The 21,425-nt window shown below is 38.7% G+C and overlaps 1 protein-coding gene across 1 annotated transcript in view; it reads right to left on the reverse strand.

Moving 5' to 3' along the window:
• Window positions 1-21,425, reverse strand: part of ptpn11b.L (protein tyrosine phosphatase, non-receptor type 11, b L homeolog) — a 79,062-nt gene that overhangs the window by 16,016 nt on the left and 41,621 nt on the right. Inside the window, exon 3 of the mRNA NM_001092297.1 lies at window positions 5,203-5,397. Coding sequence (NP_001085766.1) covers window positions 5,203-5,397 — 195 coding nt within the window. The remainder of the gene's footprint in view (window positions 1-5,202; window positions 5,398-21,425) is intronic.

Below are 21,425 nucleotides of genomic sequence, written 5' to 3' on the forward strand. Positions count from 1 at the left end.
CCACAGAAAAGAGCAGAAATACTAGATGCCTTTACCCTAAAAATTTATGTCCGTGTGCACAAAGGAAAAAAAACTAAAGCTACCATGAAAGGAAAACAGGAAAGGGTGATAATATCCATGTAATAATATATGAGGTCATGTTATCATAGAATATACTTGTGCTCACGCTACAGCTAAACTGCCATCTCCGTGAACAGTGAAATATGTTTACATTTCAGATGCCCAGCAGTTATCACCTGTATGATCCATAAGCAAAGCAATCGTGTAACGCATCAAAAAAGATTGCTTAAGCCATAGCAAAATAAAGGCTCACAGACCTTAAGGAAGCGTAAGACGGGGGTAATCCAAGCAATTTGCCACTCGTGCAGACAAGCCATTCAAATTCCCTCTATTTATTAAAAAAAATTGTCCCCTGGACCCATGGGTTCCTGTGCAGCTTAGTCACCTGTCAGGGAAATGCCTTATTTCTGACACATAATGGCTGAACCTTTAAGTAAAACCACAATTTGAGACAACTGCATTCAAGTTAATAGAAGGTGATTCAAAGTGTTTTGTCTAGTGTACCAGATGTCTTTCTATGACAGTTACCTGATATTTCTAAGTCTAGTAAAAGGATATGACTATTAAAAATAAAGGTTTTTGCTTTTCCTGAAAACACTGTGCATGCTTACATTAAAGATTTTTTGGAAAAGGTGGCTTTTCTTTCATTGTCTCCTTGTATATGTCCTTGTTTGATTTCTAGCAGCCATTTGATGCTATCTCAAACTTACTCAAAAAAGGTCTGGAAACACTTTGTTATAGAAAAGTAGATAAGGCATGGATGGATAGATGAGAAAGAAAGAAAGAAAGAAAGAAAGAAAGAAAGAAAGAAAGAAAGAAAGAAAGAAAGAAAGAAAGAAAGAAAGAAAGAAAGAAAGAAAGAAAGAAAGAAAGAAAGAAAGAAAGAAAGAAAGAAAGAAAGAAAGAAAGAAAGAAAGAAAGAAAGAAAAGATATCAATCTCCATATAGTATGTAGGTGCAGTGGCAGCTTGGTTTCCAGCTGTACCATTCCTTTAAATGAACATGCTAAACCTTTTCCAACTTATGTCCAAATACACGTATGGGACTGGTTATCCAGAATACATGAGACTTGGGGGGTTTCCGGATCTTTCTGAAATCTGGATCTCCAAGACTCCATCCATTAAATCTACTAAAAAATAATTAACCCAATAGGATTGTTTTGCCCCCAGTTAGGATTAATTATATCTTAGTTTGGACCAAGTACAATGTACTGTTTTATCATCACACAGAAAAGGGAAATCATTTTTTCAAAATTAGATTTATTTGCTTATAATGGAGGCTATGGGATAAAGCTTTCTCGTTATTCGGAGCTCTGGATAACAGATCCCATACCTTTACAGAAATGGCTGCTGAAGACACTTCAGAAAAGAAATAGATTCTTCCTATGCTGCTATATGACAGCTTAACTCTTAATGGCCAAATGGACCTTGAAGAAAAGTAATGAATATAGTGGAAGTAACAGTATAACAGGGCATGTGGTTTAAAGGAGCAGTGCTTGTTACAGCTCTTGCCTACCAAAAGCATTTAATATCTGGAGCGGTCTTTCCACTGTTACTCGAATCTTATCAAAGGAAATAATTCTGCCTATTACTGTACACAGTCTTAGAATACTGGCCTCTTATGTCAGAGGAATTTTCATGCATATACATAAGCCTGGCAGTGACAAGTCTGGGCCATGCTCTCACAGCACTGTAACATGATAACTTGGGTGCGGAGACAGAGGGTGGCAGAGGCTTGGCATTCCGGCATACTTGCGCCTGGGCCGTTGCACAGCAACGTGGAAACAAACCACAGCCAGCCAAATGCTTCCTCACGGGTTTCCCAAACAGGTCAGTGTTTTATGCCAATTCATATATTCACACACTGATTTAGATTTAATATTTAACTTTTTTAAATCTCAGACTCTAGCTGGATAAACATTACTTCCAAGTATCAAAGCTAGCTGGTGTTCTAAATGATTCACTCCCGTTGTACAGCATTAAGAGTCTGGTACCTAAAAGGCTGAAAACCAGTTAACCTCTGTTTTCACTGTGCCTTGGTATGTTAAGTGCAGGTTGGCTCTATAAGATCTTATTTATCATCCCTTTGTATTCTTCTACAGGTACGGGACGACCTATTATCCAGAATGCTTGGGACCTGGGGGTTTCCAAATAATGGATCTTTCCGTAATTTGGATCTTCATACCGTAAGTCTACTAGAAAATCATGCAAGCATTAAATAAACCCAATAGGCTGATTTTGCTTCCAGTAAGGATTAATTATATCTTAGTTTGGATCAAGTACAAGGTACTGTTTTATTATTACAGAGAAAAAGGATATAATTTTTAAACATTTTAATTATTTGATTATAAAAGAGTCTATGGGAGATGGCCTTTCTGTAATTTGGAGCTTTCTGGATAATAGGTTTCCAGATAATGCATCCCATAACTGTACTGAACATATGGAGCACTGCATGTATTATGATTACCCTTTTTGGTGTTGCAAACTCCTTTTACGGTCTTAGCTTTTCAACACAGTCCATGGCTCACGCTGGAGACAGTCTTCCTTATTATCATCTCCTCCAGTTGTGTTGCAAAAAGCTAGCAAGGCACAATTGCAGGTAAAAGTGTTTGATGGCTAATGATATAGCATTACCCTATTGTTTTTATATGCTTGCATACAGACTAGTCTATCGTCTATATCAGGGAAGCACATATGAATATAGTATATTGACAAAATATTTATACAGCCAAACTTCCTCATTCAGGTGCACCTGTCCTATACCAAGCACAACCGAGCAGGTATATTTAAGGGTATTGTAACCTTTACACAGACATTACTCAAACCAGACTTCTATGGTTATTATAAATAGATGTTGCTATAATTAACACGATCCAAAGGAGGAGCAAGCAGTCTGGCAGCTCTCTTGTATAAACGCAAAACTGCAAAGACGTAAAGATGTAAACGTTGTATGTAAACCCTCTGCTTATAAATAGGAGACAGTTAAACAGCAACAGATGTAGATTAAGGCATTCTAGAGCTCAGGTAAAGGATCCGTTACCTGGAAACCCATTATCCAGAAAGTTTTGAATTACGGGCCGTCTCCCATAGACCCCATTTTGATCAAATAACTAAAAATGTTAAAACTGATTTCCATTTTCTCTGTTATAATAAAACAGTACCTTATGGAAGTCAAAACAATCCTACTGGGTTTATTTAATGTTTAAATGATTTATTTTAGTAGACTAAAGGTATGGGACCCAAATTATGGAAAGACCCCTTATCTGAATACCCCCAGGTCCTGAGCTTTCTGGATAACAGGTACTATACTTGTACACTTAGCCAAATGGTGTGGATAATTCAATATTATTTTAATATTATTTGAGGGACAATAGAGGAAACTTCTGAGCCCCCTGACCATAACTGAGTATACACCACTTCTTAGAAGATAATCACTCTGCAACCCATGCCGATTACTGCAGGATATTATACAAAAGATGGCTCTGGCTATAAAGAAAATTTTTATTTACATACAATGCATGGCAGTGAAAAGAGGTGGTATATATAAAACTTGTAATAATATTCTGTTTGCTTGGAGTGACTAAACAAGAAATAGAAGGGGATAAAAAGAGAAAATCAATAGTAAATTTCTTATTGGGTCAATTCATTATCACAAATAGCACCAAAAAGGCAAAAAACATGATTTCACAATGTGCATTTTTTTTAAATTCTAATATGGAACAAGTTGGCTTCATTCCCCCTTTAATGCTCCTGGACCTTTAAATGTACATTTCTAGCTTGTTGATAATGAACTACATATTTCCCTGAAAGATAAAGATCTGCAATTTGTTTTCGGACCACTAGATGTCACCAGAAAATAGGAACGTTTGGCTTTTCGCTTCATGATTGCGTTAGATTGCTAAATGAACTATGAACTTTCCCAGAAGAAATAATGATGTGGACTGTCTTTGTACTTTTCTGTGATGTATCAAGGGTATGCCAGGGGAGGGAACGATCATTACAGTGAGATAATCTGCACCACAGACTATACGCACAAGGCTAAGAATTTCCTGTAGTAGAATGTCAATCATCCTTCTAATTCTGCTGTCATTATAAATTGCAACACTTTTCACCTGCTCCAATCAAATCTCTTTTTTGCACAATGACCCGTAGGAGTCCTGAAATTAAATCACTTGACCAAAATTTTATGAAGGGACAGAAATTATTAGTGAGTAAGGCTCATTCGATATAGTCATTATTATTTGCAGAAGTGTTTGGCCACCCCTAAAGAGTCAATGCAGCCGGTAACTGAACTCCACAACTACAGTGGTCTACAAAGCACAATTTCTGGCAACTAATAGCTCTTTAGCAATTGTGGGTGATCAAAAACAGTTTGGGGGGTTGGCAGTGTCAAACAAAGGCATTCCAAGTAGGTCCATGACATGAATGGACTTCTCCACATTTCTTTTATTTCTTGTATAAATAACCATATTACACACAACCAGGTTACTTGGCCTTGGGATATATAACAGCATCTCCAGGGGTATATAAATAGATACAGCAGACCCAGAGGCAGCTGGCCCAATAGACATTGGAGGCCCTGACTAAGGTGCAACTTCAATAAATGAGCTTTTGCAGCCAGATTAAAAATGTGACTTTACCGACAGTGGCAATCCTATTAGGTTTAATTAATGTTTAAATGATTTTTAGATTTAAGGTATGGTGATCCAGATTACAGAAAAAAACCCTTATCCCAGTGATTTCCAACCAGTGGCTCTTGAGCAACATGTTTTCGCCAACCTCTTGGATGGTGATTTCAGTGGCCTCAAAGCAGGTGCTTATTTTTGAATTCCTGACTTGAAGGCAAGTTTTGGTTGCATAAAAAACAGGTGTACTGCCAAACAGAGCCTCCTTTAGACTGCCAGTTCAAAAAGGGGCTACTAATTAGCCAATCACAGCCCTTATTTGGTACCAGCCATTAACTTTTTTAATGCTTGTGTTGCTCCCCAACTCTTTTTACATTTGTGGCTTATGGGTAAAAAAAAAAGTTGGGGATCCCTGCCTTATCCAGAAAACGCCAGGTCCCAAGCATTCTGGATAATAGATCCTATACCTGTACATTATGGCATGTCCTGAGAAGGAGTTTCATTCTCTGTGCACTCACCTCTCTGATGTGGGATCCTGGGAGTTCAGAGGGTACTTGAGCTCTATGACATCCCCATTCTTCTCACGCAAAAGCCCTTGCTGCTCTGTGTAATACTGCACCAGTTCCGCCAGTGTAGCAAATGTCTCTCCTCCATAAAGGTCATAATAATCCCCGGTGTTCTGGATTTTGATGTGCGTGACTTCATTGTGTCTCCTGCAGGAAGAAATGGATTCTTGGGTTAGGGGAGCTTACGTGCAGCTTCAGTCACAAAGAAACCTTATTCTTGTGCAGAAAACCCAAGGGGAAACCCACTGTGTGAGCTGAGTCACAGTAGCAATAAGAATCTTATGAAAGCCCAAAAGTGCTGGCTGCCCAAACATTTATCAGAATACAGTGTGTAAAGCTTATTATGGGATGCATGGAATTTTGTCCATTAGATTTCAGTAGAAATTCTGATGTTTTAAGTTTTAATTGTCAGATTTATTGCAATTCTTACTGGTTGTTGCCCTTTGGGTCATAGTTCTGAACGGCAAAGAAATGGAAACAGCCTCCAAGTTAGAGTCCTGCACCCGGTCGGGTACCCGCAAAAAAAGCAGGCACCCTGCGGAATGAGGGGAGGATTTTTAGGTGCGGGTATACCCACGGGCCTGCGGGTCGAGTTGCGGGTCTCGTCTAAATGTCTCATTTTTTGTAATTGTCTATATTTTACTCCTTTTAACGTTTTATGAAACTGGTTTCTGTCCCTTGTCTAAACATATATGGATAAGGTAACATTATATTGTCTGCTGAGGCAGATTCATACTAATGGTACTTATTTTAGTGGTTGTGTTGCCTCTTATGAGGACACCTAGCATAAATATTTTCTTAATGCACAGATGCTGTAGAGCCCCTCTAGCTGATTAAACTGAAGGATCACTTACTGTTAGTAGGCACCACAAAATTAGTTTGTATGGCAATAATAATTATTATATATATATATATATATATATATATATATATATATATATATATATATATATATATATTTATTTATTTATTGATAATGGGGCTGAACATATACGTATAACATCGATAATTGTAGTGAAACGGCTTATAAACAAACTCTCCCCAGAAACGACAGAATAGCAGAATGTCTTATTTCTTCAAAACGGATTGGCCAGTGTTAAATCGCTCACTAATCTGCCAACCCATTCACACCATCCCATACACAAGGAAAGTCTGCTCAGTGCAACAATAAACACATTATTCTGTTTGCATTTATCAGAATAGAGCACAACATTTTAGTCGCCCCATCTGGTGGATGAGATCCTACTTGTTAAAAAAAAAATGATGTCATATAATAAGAACTTTAGAACAGTTTCAATCAGCCTGTCTAAATCCCCTCTGAGCAACATCTGGCTGTAGAGCCTCCAGCAATAGAGCTAATGGGGAAAGCAGAGCATTTGTGTGAAGCCTCAGACCCAGGAAACCTGCTTTAATATAGACAACTATACAATATAGACAACTATACTCTTTGGAGTAAGGATATATATATATCATACCTCCCAACTGTCCCTTTTTCGGAGGGACAGTCCCTCTTTTGACTGCTCAACCCGCAGTCCCTCATTTGTACTGGAAAGTCCCTCTTTTCTCTGCACTAACAGCCAGAAAAAGAAACAAAGTTTCTCACTTAATTGGCTTTTAGCAGAGAGCACAGAACAGTTAACAGGTGCAAATAAGATACTTTGTAACAATTTTGAGACACAAAAACACAGTTTAGATAAGGAGAAATATTTTCAAACTTTCATAACCTGCCAAATTTTGTAAAACAAACATGGTAATTAGGGGGTGTGGCCAAAAAATTTGCTGCGTGTGTGTGTGTGTGTGTGTGTGTGTGGTGTGTGTGTGTGTGTGTGTGTGTGTGTGTGTGTGTGTGTGTGTGTGTGTGTGTGTGTGTGTGTGTGTGTGTGTGTGTGTGTGTGTGTGTGTGTGTGTGTGTGTGTGTGTGTGTGTGTGTGTGTGTGTGTGTGTGTGTGTGTGTGTGTGTGTGTGTGTATACGCACATACTTCCCTAATAAGAAATCCTGCTTGCTGTCAGGCTGCCAAAAAAGTGCTTATGTGCGCAGCGCTTGGGGGTTTCGACACTTACTATAACTGGCAACCACATAAACTCTGTTCTCCCGGTCCTTCTGCCAACATGGAACACCTCTCCCAATGTGGTGTGATCCCATGCCAAAGCAAGTCCAACATTCAGGCACGTGCGCTTCATTTTTGACCGCTGTATGTGACTAGTATTATTAGTGTATTCACACATTCTTGTTTTAAACAACATACTGTACTCTATGATGTTAAAGGGGTTATTTACCTTTAAGCTAACTTTTAGTATGATGTAGAGGGTGATCTTCAGAGACAATCTGCAATTGGTTTTATTTTTTTATTATTTGTAGTTTTTGAATTACTTAGGTTTTTATTTGGCAGCTCTCCAGTTTGCCATTACATCGATTTGGCTGCTAGGGTCCCTACCCTAGCAACCGTGCATTGATTTGAATAAGATGCTGGAATATGAATAGAAGAAGGCCTGAGTAGAAAAATGAGAATCAGAAGTAGCAATAACAATTAATTTGTTTTTTAGATGGGGTCCGTGACCTCCATTTGAAAGCTGGAAAGACTCAGAAGAAGAAAGCAAAAACTATAAAAAAAATAAATAATGAAGACCAGCTGAGAAGTTGCTTAGAACTAGCTATTCTAGATCATATTAAAAATTAACTTACTTCTATAGAAACGACAGTCCTATGCTGGCCCTCCCGCAACATGTGCATTTTATAAGAGGGACCACTTGCATGTATAAACATTTGACAGAGCTCTCGGGGGCACATTGAAGTTGTGGTGAAGATTCAAACAGCACAAGTTTCTGCTTGCAGCAGAGATGTAACTCTAGTGTGAGGGTGCTAGTGGGAAACCCAGCAAAGCCTTACACATGGTGATGTTCTCTTTCGTTACTTCTAAACCAGCCACATATTCTGCTATGTGGTCAGACAGTGTATGTCAGCTTAGGTTTTGTTTCAACAGACTTCCCTCAAACTGAACGATCTGACCAGACTGCACAAAGTGCTGCGGCAAATTGTCAGTGGGTGCATGGTGGGCAGTCAGATGAGAAAGCCATTTGAGGTGGCAGCTCCACTTCACTTCTTGCAGATTCAATTTATTCCTAACACTTTTTTTTTACCGTTCAGTTGTCTTTAGATTGTTCACCAGAAATAAGGACTGTTTTCCATGTTTTATTTTTGACCATGTTTTCAAAATTGAAGTTTACATTTTAGTTTTCCTGTCTCTGGTGTTTCAGTCTGGCAGTTTAGTAATCCAGGCGCAGAGTCTGAACTGTTACAATTTGCCACATTAGTTGATAGATTTCTCAGCAGTATATTGTATGTTAGTAATGAGCGGGATTTCGCCTAGCGAGGCAATTTCGAGCGACAGTAGAGAAAAGATCGCCGCGTGTGTTTTTACGCTGGCGATTTTTCGCGATTCCCCATAGACGCCAGCGCAAAAGTTTCCCCAGCGATTACGGCTTAAAAGTCGCGGCGAAAAGTCGCCGCGAGTCAAATCGCGGCGCTATCGCCTAGTGTGGCCTTAGCCTTAATGAAACTCAGGGATTCAGCTCAGCAGGGCCAAAGATAAGAAATGTTTCAACTAATGTATCAGTTTAGAACAGTTACAGTCAGTGACCTTATCTCCCAGAGCTGCTTCAGAAAGAAATAAGAAGGTGAACATGAAATTTTACACTTATATTAGAACAACGGTCCCAAATAGAAAATTGAGTAGAAAAAAGTTTTGGTGAACTATCTGAAAGCAATTGAACGAAAAAAGTTAACTGATCATCGTCATTATCATCCTTATTTATGTAACATAACAGTTTATAACAAAACAATTACAACAGTTGGGTACAGAATAATAATGTGTATCCTGTAACTATTTCAGATGGTAATGTGACACAAAAGGAATATTCCAACTTGAGCTGTTCATCTGAAGGGCCATTCATGTCATCTTAAATGGGAATTCCTTTTATTGCTTGGAATCTAGAACTTAAAGGGGAGGTTCACCTTTTTGGACAATAGAGCTAATTTAACAGCCCATGTCATAAAAAACATTTTTGTGATTTATCTTTAATACCTAAAATGTTTGCATTCAGAGATACACACCATAGAAGCTGTGGGACATCTCTGCAAAAACTCGTTCTCTCCGCTGTTAAGTGATCCTGGGACACACTCTGTGTAAGAGATGCAGGCTGCCAAATAAGGAAGTTCAGGACTGAATCTGCATTGCGCATGCGCTCTCTCTCCTGCTTCATTTGCATATCTTTGATCTGATTGGCTTGCCAGCCAACGGAATTGAAGATATGCAAATGAAGCAGGAGAGAGAGGGCATGCGCAATGCAGATTCGGGGTTTGAACTTCCTTATTTGGCAGCCTGCATCTCGTACACCAGGGGTGCCAAAACTTTTTGCAACAAGGGCCAGATTTGGTGAGGTGAAAATGTGTGGGGGCCGACCATTCAGCCCGACATTCTTTGAACCATTAACATTAAATTACAGGAATCGAGTAATCGTAGCAGTAATATTTGGGTACATTAGTGAAATGATCTGGCATTTGGTCTATACTGTTGCCTGTGTGCTGAAGGTGTTAGTAATAGACACATAGTGGAACGTAGTGACGCCATACTTCTTTAGTTTACTGTACTGGCACGTCAGTACGTCTATTGACACCTTCAGCCCTAAAGAAGTATGTGAGAGTGGCGCATCTCTATAGTCCAGCAGTATAGACCAAGTGGCAGATCATTTCACTAATGTGCCAAAATATTACCGCTATAGGATTCTTGATCGCACTGTGCTCATTATTATTAATTTCATGATGGGGGCTGAGGGCCGGTGTAAATTTGAAAACGGGCCGTACTTTGGATATGCGTGTCTTACACAGAGTGTGTCGGCCATCCCATAACAGAGAAGAAAGTGTGTGCAGAGATGATGCATAGCTTCTGTGGTATGTATCTCTAAAAGTAAACATTTTAGGTAATAACGTTAAATTACAAAAAAAAAAAAAAATGAAATGAGCTGTTAAATTAGCTCTATTGTCCAAAAGGTGAACCTCCCTTTAAGAATCCTTCGAGACACTTCAGCTGCAATACAAGCTATAAAACAACATTATAAAAACTATAACATATGGGGCAACTGTTGTTGCAAGCCAAAATAAAATCATCATGTTTCACAAACGCATTGTGAGAACTCCTCACATTGTCTTACTTGATGTATTTATTGAGCAGCAAGGGGGCTGAGTGGTTAGCATTGCAGCGCTGGGGTCCTGAGTTCAATTCCCCCAGGGCATTACAGGCTAATGGGACCTGTTTTCCAGAATGTTCAGAACCTGGGGTTTTCCAGATAAGGGGTCTTTCCATAATTGGGATCTCTACACATTAAAATCTACAAAAAAAACTAATTTAAACATTAATTAATCCAATGGGATTGTTTTGCCCTCAACAAGGATTGAGTATATTTTAGTTGGGATCAAGTACAAGGCACTGTTTTATTATTACAGAGAAAATGAAAATCATTTTTAAACATTAAAATTATTTCACTAAAATAGAGTCTATGGGAGATGACCCTCCTGTGATTTGGAGCTTTCTGGATAACAGGTTTCCAAAAAACAGATCCCTTAACTGTATCTGCAGGGAGTGTGTATGTTCACCCCATGTCTGTGTGGGATTCCTCCGGATATTCCACTTTCCTCCCACTTTCCAAATACATACATGTAGGTTAAACACCTGTGTGCGAATGTGATAGGGACATTAGATTGTAATGCAATGTTTAGAGAGACAAGGTGCCCCAGAATATATTGTAAATATCTCACCAAGTAGTAGATGTGGTCCGGGTGCACCAGCCCCAGACCCCCAGCTTTAGGGAGCGGCACGCCAGAGAAATCGAAGAAAGAACAGGGCTGTCTGGCACTCAAACGGATCCACAGGATTTTTATTAAAAAATAAATCTTTATTTTATAAAGTTAAAAATGTATACTTGCATCACTATCCGCCCTAAGCATTTCGTACCCACCAGGGCACTTAATCATGATCATATAGCATATAGCCCATAGCTCATGATTAAGTGCCCTGGTGGGTACGAAACGCGTAGGGTGGATGGAGATGCAAATATACATTTTTTACTTTGTAAAATAAAGATATATTTTTTAACTTAAACTTTTCTGGTCCTGTGGATTAGTTTGAGTGCCAGACAGCCCTGTTCCACCTTAGATTGTAAGCTCCACTGCGGCAGGAACTGATATAAATGATATATTACGTCCGTAAAGAGCTGCTGAAATGTGTTGGCATTATATAAAGCGCAGGAAATGAATACAATCTCTCCTGGCTGCAAGCACAGTGGATTTCTTCTCCTTGATTATACACTGCATAAGAATGATGAAGTATAACAAACAGCCAAGCCACACATTAAAGATAAGATCAGCGAACGGTGAGAATTAAATTTAGAAATCCAATTTCAGCCAACTGGGTCACTATGCATGTATTTATGCTGGTGCGCAGGGAGTTACCTGAGCCAATGCATACAGCCTGCTTTTATGGTAAGTTCTTTGGTCCAAGCACCATGCTTGCTTCTAACATGAAAGCTCCTACAAGACTTTTCTGTTTTGGCTTTTCCCCCCCTTTAACTTTTTCATCTCCAAAGCAACAGTCTGAGCATGACAGAGCTCTTCACAATTGTTGCTTTTGTCTAGGCACAAAGAGAGATTCTCTTCATGTTTGTACCCGAAGGCAATGCATGCACAGAGCAATGACCTCAAAAAGAGTCCGTGATCTGCAATAAGTGCAGTCACTATTCCATCAAACAGGGCACACAGCAGATGTGCTACAATATGACATTATGGTGTGTCTGGAAAAACCTCTAATTCCGCACACAAAAAGAAAAAAAGATGAATAATCTTTAAAATCCATAACTGCAGACATTTAGATTTCTGTTCTATAACTTTTTCAGATTGCAAAAAAAAAAAACATTCTTGGTGACTACATGACCTTACTTTCTTTATTTCAATATCACTTAAAAACATGAAATACTCTCATGATATGATAACTATAAATGCCCACGGCCATAAATCGAAAGCTGTTTAAAAAGAAACCCTTGACGTTCAGCACCGTAAATTACTTTCTAGTTTTCAAAATATTAGGAGTTTTTACCCAACTAATGTAATGACAACAGCACACATGTTGTTTGTTTTGCCTGCCCTGACACAATCAGCAGAAAACTAAGTTAGCGAGAAAAGATGTTTCACTGCTCATAAAATGAAGTAAAAGTGAGAAGAGTCAGCTGACATTGCAGCAGGTGGTGCAGTTGTTTCAAATTCATTATATCAGTATATGGGATCCACTATCCAGAAATCCATTATCAAGACTTTTAAAATTGATTCAAATTTTAAAAGGGCCAGAGTTTGGGCCCCACAGCAAATACATTTTAGGGCCTCCAACATATACATAGGTTGTCCTGTTTTACCAATATATGTTGAAATTGCTCATTAATTAAGACCTCATGGGGCCCCTATACCTCCTGGGCCCCTGCAGGGTCTCCTTCCTCTATAGGAGGAACATCATTTAGATGTGCGTTAAAGGGATACTGCCATGCGAAAACATATTCTTTTCAAAACACATCAGTTAATAGTGCTGTTCCAGTAGGTTTTTGAACTAAAATTAATTTTTCAGATGAGCTAACAGATTTTTTTTTATTTACCTAATTTTGAAATCGGACATGTGGCTAGACTAGACATATTGTCAGTTTCCCAGGTGCCCCCAGTCATGTGACTTGTGCTCTAATAAAATTCAGCCACTCTTTACTACTGCACTGCAAGTTGGAGTCCATCAGCAGAATAATGGGAAGGTAACCATATAACAGCTCCCTGGTACAAAGAACAGCACTCAATAATAAAAATCCATGTCCCATTGCGACCCCATTCATTACATTAAGTAGGAGAAATGACAGCCTGTCCGAAAGCAGTTCCATAGTGCAGCACTGGCTCTTTTTTGAAAGCACATGACCAGGCAAAATGACCTGAGATGGCTGCCTACACACCGATATTACAACTAAAAAAAAATACACTTGGTGGTTCAGGAATTAAATTTTATATGGTAGAGTGACGTATTTGCAGTGTAAACAGTGTAATTTAGAAATAAAAATAACAGCATAAAAATCATGACAGAATCCCACTGTCATCAATCCGTTTAAGATGGAACCTATGACTAAAACCTTTCAGCATGAAATGCATAAGGCTTAAAATGTTGTCCAGTAAAAAAATTCTATATTTTTCCTAAGTAAACTAAATGAATCCCTTTTAATTGTCACTGTAAATGACTTAACATGCAGGTCAGAGTTGCATTTTTGTTTAATTAATTCCAAGGAGCTATAAATACACTGAAAGTGTGTCAGTCTACACACAGCACTCTCAATGACAGGGTATTTGCACAAATCCAGAGATTTCCAAAGTATGATAATTAACAATATATCAACATAATCCTAAATACCTGTCATTAAATCCTTTAATGCTAAAACCTCAGCTGTACTGCACATACTAATTCCACTGGGAGCTAAAGTATTATTCATAACGAAATACAGCATTCCCCCTCAAAATTGATCTAAGCATGTACTTACAGGGAGCCTGCCATAAATACAGCACACACAGTAGTGGGAGAGGTGTTTAAGTGGTGGTAAATTTCTGAGATGTTTTATTTTCATGACTAAAGCGAGATGAAGGAAGAATATTAGTGTATATGGTATTCAGTGATGCCATCAGTTATATGGGGTGCTTAGTGAGTTACTCATTATGACGCCAATGTGTCTATTAAGTTACACTGGCATCCCATGATCTGTATGAAGGCATGTTGCCCAATGTTCCTGTTTTTCCTGGAATAGTCCTGAATCACAAAAAGGGACAGAACTTGATGGAAACTAGGTGGTGTCAGTGGTAGGCTGGTAGTGAGGCTTATTTTTACCATTATGGTGAATTCGAATGTTGGTAGGTATGCCTTCACCACAATATATTTAATGGGATATTAATATCTACTGGAGGGCTACAAGTTGCCCGTGCCAATTTCAGCTTTTGCAAGAAGTTAAGTAGGTTGTCCTTAAAATGCAAAGTAGCAGGGATGCTACATTTCTAAACTATTTAACTTTGATAGATTAAATAATACATCTAAGAACCAGTAATCAACCAGTGAATGAATTTGTTGATCCAAAACCAACATATAAACTATTTCTTGGCAACAATATGTTCTATAGATTCTATTGCCTATAGGGGGCCATGAACGAATTTTGACATCTGTTCATCCTCCTGTAGAAGAACTAAACCCATTTTATTCTACAGAGCGTATTTGTTATCTGCTGTGAAACCTGAGGTATAGGGTTCCCACAACATCCAGGGGCAGTGTGCTTGTAAATAAAGAATCACCTGCAGATTTCATTTTGATGCTAAAATGACAGAAATTATGCAAATTCTACTTAATTTTTCAATCGTGCCCAATTTGCCACAAAGTGCAAGTGCAATTGGCACATTTTAATTAATGTATCGTGTGCAACTCAATCAGTGACATCCCCTCCCACTGGAATTAAAGGAAGGAAAGTTAAACTAAAGAAGTAGGCTAGAAATGTTGTATGTTCTGTTTTGGGCTTCTATACCAACCCCAGGCAACCACAGGCCTTTAGCAGTAAAGATCTGTGTCTCCAAAGATGCCCAGTAGCTCCCCATCTTTTGTTCTGCTGATTCACTGCACATGGTCTGTGCTGCTGTCACATACTGAGCTTAGGGACTGACTCAAAATATACAGTACACATAGAATATAAATCACAGTCACAATCACAGTATAAGGCAGATTAGTTATTAATATGGATATTTACTACATGGCAGCACAGTAACACTTCATTTGTGTTCATAACGGAAACCTTCATTAATTTCTAAAAGCTACATGGTAATAAGCTAAGCTATAGAAGTATCTATATATACACATATAAGTATATATATTTGCCTATTACAAATGCTTCTTCATTGCTAAATAGATGAATACAACTTTGTTTTTAGGTCACTTAAGAAATTCTGGCAGTAAAAGTGTTAAAGGTTTCCATTGTTAGTGCAGTAACGTATACAGTAAAACCACCCACGATTTACATGCACCACTGGTGGAGGTGAACATGTTTGTGTAACCGAATGAAGATTTTAGTTCCAAGACTAAAAACTGTTAAAGGGCTAGTAACATAAAAAAAATAAATCAGTATATAATATTACATATTATTACCCTGCAATGTTTAAACTTTGTGGCATGTAGGAAGCTCAGTATAGGTTACTAGTAACCATGGGGCTGCCACTCAGGCTGTGTGGTTAGAGAACAATTGAGGGTGGTTGCACATTGTTGACACGTAATATTACTTGGAAACGCTGACCGATGTGTTTTTTGGCGACAATAACTGGCCTGAAAGCTTTATTTAATCACCCTTCAAGTGACTGGTTACAATGAGAAGCCCCAGACAAGACGTTACAAAACAACAGGTAACAAAATGCTTAGAATCACCCCTTGTGCACTTTCCCTGACTTTCCCACAGAGACAGGTGCTCATTTGCCCAGCACATAAACGATTAGCGGTTTCTTGTACACAGGGGTCAGATACACGGTCGTCACATGCCTGTTGTATGAAAACCTCATTAAATGGCCAGCAATCTTTTATTTGTAGGTACCGGATAAACATATATAACCTTTAAATATTTTCACTATGAGATATTACTGGCCTTTTAATCATTTCCCTGCTATGGCTTCCCTTGAGCCCCCATTTTAGAATATTGTCTGTGCTCCCTCAGAGATCAGCTGACCAGAAATACCGGTTAGAATTTAATTGGCTTATGCTTGCGTGCACTGTAAATTATTTATGAAAAGGGTTCATTTAGATGATGCAGGGTTTACACATGAGCTGTTTTATGCAATATACAGTATTTTTAAATAGACCTACATTGTTCAGGGTTATAGTTTTCTTTTAATGCCATGTTCAGTGTCGGACTGGCCCACCGGGATACCAGGAAAACTCCCGATGGGCCCAGGTGTCAGTGGGTCTCTTGCTTCTAACCATTTGGCCTATTTCATGGTCATTCCCTATTTCTTTATGGGAATAAAGAGTCTTAATAATGGAAGAATAGAAGGTTGAAAAACTAGCACGTGATCCAAACCCGACACTTTCCCCCCTATTTATAGAGCCGACCAGTCCTGCCGATGATGTCACAAAAGGGGCAGGGTGAATGTGTGCCAATAAAACAGGAAGCTAGCAGTGTAAGGTTGTAAATGGTGTGTCGAGGTCAACCCAAACCTGTCTGACCCGCACATCACTAATTGTCAGGCATTAATCCTTGGAAGATGGGATCTGTGCGGATACTTTGTGTCCTACTCATTCCTCTAATTTTTCATATGTTGCAGATTCAGTGACCAGTCTCTCTTAAACACTGCAAAGGTAGGAGAACCTGCCATTGTCACAATGTACCCTACTTCTATTTAACATACAGGGCCCTTTAAAGAGACTGAAGAGAAATGCAAGATGCTAAAATCAGCAATATCACATGTTATTCTCCGTGTCCCAGAATATACGCAGCTTTATGCTTACAATGCAAAATAGTCAGCGTAAAGTTATTTCTGGTTGAAAGAAAAGGAAGGTGGCTTTTTATTTCCAACTCTTATTAACATACCTAGGAACATTCCAGACTACCACAGAAAGACTAACTGCAGACCAACTGCAGGCCAACATTCTACTGGAAAGCAAATAACTTAACTGTAAAACAATTAAGGTCAAGTAATGATTGAAAAAAAACACTGAACCGGGATTGGTCAGAATGCATAGGGCTGCTATATGATTTTAAACTGCAGCAGCACTAATTAAATAGATCTAGATATTAGTGTCTGAGTATTTACCCTCCAGGGACACTTATTTATTGCTAGGCCCCCCACCAGTCATTTCATACACTTAGCTGCAGAGATATTTGAACAGTTACCACAATGTTCACACAATGGGGCAAATTCACTAAGATGCGAAGTTGCGCCAGGCGCAACTTGGCCAGGCGTAGTTTCGCCAGGGCTCCGCAAATTCACTAAAATCCGAAGTTGCGCACAGGGGTAGCGTAAGGTTGCGGAGTTGCGCTAGCGTTGATTCGCTATATAAAGCGAAGTTACGCTAGCGAAGGCTAATTTGCATACGGCGCGAAATTCAAATTTCAATGGAGGAACACGTATCTACACTACAAATGCCTAGAAAACCTTCAAATCTGCAAATAAAAATTTTATTTTGCCCTACACATGTGCCCACTGTCTAGTCAGGAAATGTAGGGGGGAGGAAGGGGAGCCCCAAAAAATTTTCGATCTTTTTCAGCCTATCAGCCATCATGTAGAAAACACTCCAGCGTTTTTTGGGACTTAGAAAAAAAATTGACTTTTTTTTTTTAAACAATCCCTATCTACTCTATTGCGCTTCGGCAGGTCTGAGGTGGCGAAGGAAGTCTAGCGTAAAAGGTAGCGTTCAGTACACTGCACAAGTTAGTGAATTTGCGTAGTTTCGTCGCTAGCGAAACTTAGCCTGGCGTAAGGTTGCGAAGTAAAACTAGCGAAACTACGCCAGCGTTCGTTAGTGAATTTGAGCAGTAGCGAAAATGCCAAACGCTAGCGAATTAACGCTAGCGGTCGGCGCTTCGCGGCTTAGTGAATTTGCCCCAATGTGTCTATGTATGACACCACAATGGATTTGAAATGAAGTAACCAATATGTGATTGAATTAAAGCTGAAAATCTACACTTCAAGAGGTAAAATATACATTTCATATTAGCTGTATGCCCCTTATATGGTGTCTAGTGCTTGTCACAGACTTGCCACTGAAACCATGAAATAGATGGATCCTAATTCTACCTTTGTATCTTTGTAAATAGTGTTTTCTTCCATAAATTGGCCTTCACAAACAAGGTTAAGTGATAAATGGATAACAGTATACAAGATAGACTGAAATATTTAGTGTATTTAGAGTCACTTGTACAGCTTGGTCCATAAATCTTTGGACAGAGACAACTTTTTTCTACTTTTGGTTCTGTACATTACCACAATGAAATTTAAATAAAACAACTCTGATGCAGTTAAGCTGCAGACTTTCAACTTTAATTCAGTGGGTTGAACAAAAAAGATTGCAAAAAAATGTGAGGAACTAAAGCCTTTTTTAACACAATCATTTCATTTCAAGGGCTCAAAAGTAATTGGACAAATTAAAAAACTGAAAATAAAATGTTCATTTCTAATACTTGGTTGAAAACCCTTTTCTGCGATGGAGGAGTAGTCAGCACATCGATTCTCACTTTTATGTAGAAATGGTGCACGTTCTGCAATGGCCACTTTCCATTGGCAATACTGTGTAATAGAAACTTTTTGAACAGCACCAACAAACTCTTCTTGTAGTTAAAAAGCCTTTATTAATGCTTTTGTGGGCATCACAGCAACATTTCAGGCCATGCAATCTTTTATCAAGCTTGAATATAAAAGGTTGCCTGGCCTGAATGTTGCTGTGATGCCCATAAAAGCATTAATAAAGGCTTGTTAACTACAAGAAGAGTTTGTTGGTGCTGTTCAAAAAGTTTCTGAAACCCCTTTGCTGGTAACGACAGCCTGAAGTCTTGAACTCACATGGACATCACCAGATATTGGGTTTCCTCCTTTTTGATGCTCTGCCAGGCTTTTACTGCAGCGGCTTTCAATTGCTATTTGTTTGTGGACCTTTCTGTCCAAAGTTTAGTCTTCATAAATACTCCAATATATGACACAGCTCCGTTCAAGATATTGATTTTAAATGCCTTTATTAGCATGTGGCTTTTAGATCTGCAACAACATGGTGTTTTGGGCTCACTTGCAGCCCTTATTTAAGTGAGCCCAAAACGTCATGTTGTTGCAGATCTAAACGGAGCGGTGTCATATATTGGAGTATTTATGAAGCCGGTTGGACTGTGGGCCACTGGACACGTGCACCACCAAAACAATTAAGAGGTGGATAAGTGCGGACTACAAAAATTGCATTCGAAGTTTAGTCTTTAACAAGTGAAATGCATGCTCAATTGGGTTCGGATCAAGTGAATGACTTGGCCATTCAAGAATATTCCACTTCTTTGCTTTAATAAACTCCTGGGTTGCTTTGGCTCTATGTTTTGGCTCACTATCCATCTGTATTGTGAAATGCCTCCCAATCAATTTGACTGCACTTAGCTGGATTTGAGCAGACAGTGTCTCTGAACACCTCAGAATTTATTCGGCTGCTTCTGTTCTGTGTCACATCATGGATAAACACTAGTGTCCCAGTGCCACTGGCAGCCATGCACACCCAAGCCATCACACTGCCTCCACCATGTTTTATAGAGATGTAGTATGCTTTGGATCATAAGCTATTCCACGCGTTCTCCATACTTTTTTCTTGCCATCATTCTGGTAGAGGTTGATCTTGATTTTTTTCTGTCCAAAAAACAGAACTGTGCTGGCTTTTTTAGATTTTTTTTTTAGCAAAGTCCAATTTAGCCTTTCTATTCTTGAGGCTTATGAGTGGCTTGCACCTTGCAGTGCACCCTCTGTATTACTTTCATGCAGTCTTCTCTTTATGGTAGACTTGGATAATAATACACCTACCTCCTGGAGAGTGTTGTTCAATTGTTTGGCTGTTGTGAAGGTGTTTCTCTTCACCATGGAAATGATTCTGCGATCATCCATCACTGTTGTCTTCAGTGGACGTCCCGGTCTTTTTGCGTTGCTGAGTTCACCAGTGATTTCTTTCTTTCTCAGGATGTACCAAACTGTAAATTATGCCACTTCTAACATTGTAGCAATTTCTCTGATGTTTTTTTTCTGTTTTTGCAGCTTAAGGGTGGCTTGTTTCACCTGTATGGAAAGCTCCTATCACCGCATGTTGTCTGTTCACAGCAAAATCTTCCACATACAAGCACCCCCCCCTCAAATCAACTTCAGGGCTTTTATCTGCTTCATTGATAATGACATAATAAAGGAATTGTACACACCTGCCCATGAAATAGCCTTTGAGTCAATTGTCCAATTGCTTTTGAGCCCCTGAAATGAAGTGATTGCGTTAAAAAATGCTTTAGTTCCTCACATTTTTATGCAATTTTTTTTTTCAACCCTCTGAATTAAAGCTGAAAGTCTGCAGTTGAATTGTTGTTGTTTCATTTAAAATTCATTGTGGTAATGTACTGAACCAAAATTAGAAAAAAGGTTGTTTGTCCACAGATTTAAGGGCCTAACTTAATTTATATCTTATTATGGCTTATACAGAGGAGCTTGAGGGCATAATCTTTCCCTTCGATAGTAAACATCACAGCAATATGCATTTTTCTGATCCACAGGGACACATTATTGTGCCCCAGTCAGCTTCTGCTATATTTTCAAATTGCTGTTGTAAGCTCATTTTTAGCAACTTTTTGTCCAGTGGGTGAGTGAGCCCTTTATAGACCTCAAGTTACTACAGGTAGTTTTTTTCTCTTCAGCAACGATGCTTCCTTTTCTGCATTGTTGTGTCTCACAACAATACAGTCTGCCTTACTTTAGTTAGTTTCACAGTCTTTATGCAGCAGTGCAGGTCACTCGAAAAACTTGGCAACATCAGCATATTTTGATTTCATTTTCACTTCACCGGGTATTCAATGGTTTTGGTCATACTTTGTCACTGTATGTATGTGTGCATATATATATATAAAATACAGAGTAGTTCAGCAAACCAAAAACATAGCTAAATAATCCCAACTAGATTACCTTGGTGCTATCCATTGCAGCTGTATTTAGAAAAATCCAAAAGGAAGAGGATGCACACAAGGATTTTTAGAAAAATTTAAAAAATGATATTCTTTATTAAATACATTTAAAAAGCAGGTTGACGTTTCGGTCGGTCGGTCTAAGATGTGTGTGTGTGTATATATATATTATGATGGGAAGGGATTGTGGAGAACTTTTAAATGAAAATTTTGTTTTCCGCACACTGGCTGAAAGCTCTGATTGCCAATAAAGACCCCATTTAGCTCATAAATAGTTGGGTTTTTATGTTTTTTATTGAAACTTTACTAGAGAATATTGAAGACGTAACTTAGCATTCACTCTAAACCTCATTTCTTGTTCTTCAGGCTTCTCCTTCCTATTTTAGCCAAGTTCCAGAAAAGCTCTGATATA

The sequence above is a fragment of the Xenopus laevis genome, chromosome 7L (genome assembly GCF_017654675.1).
Source record: "Xenopus laevis strain J_2021 chromosome 7L, Xenopus_laevis_v10.1, whole genome shotgun sequence".
Classification (NCBI taxonomy): domain Eukaryota; kingdom Metazoa; phylum Chordata; class Amphibia; order Anura; family Pipidae; genus Xenopus; species Xenopus laevis.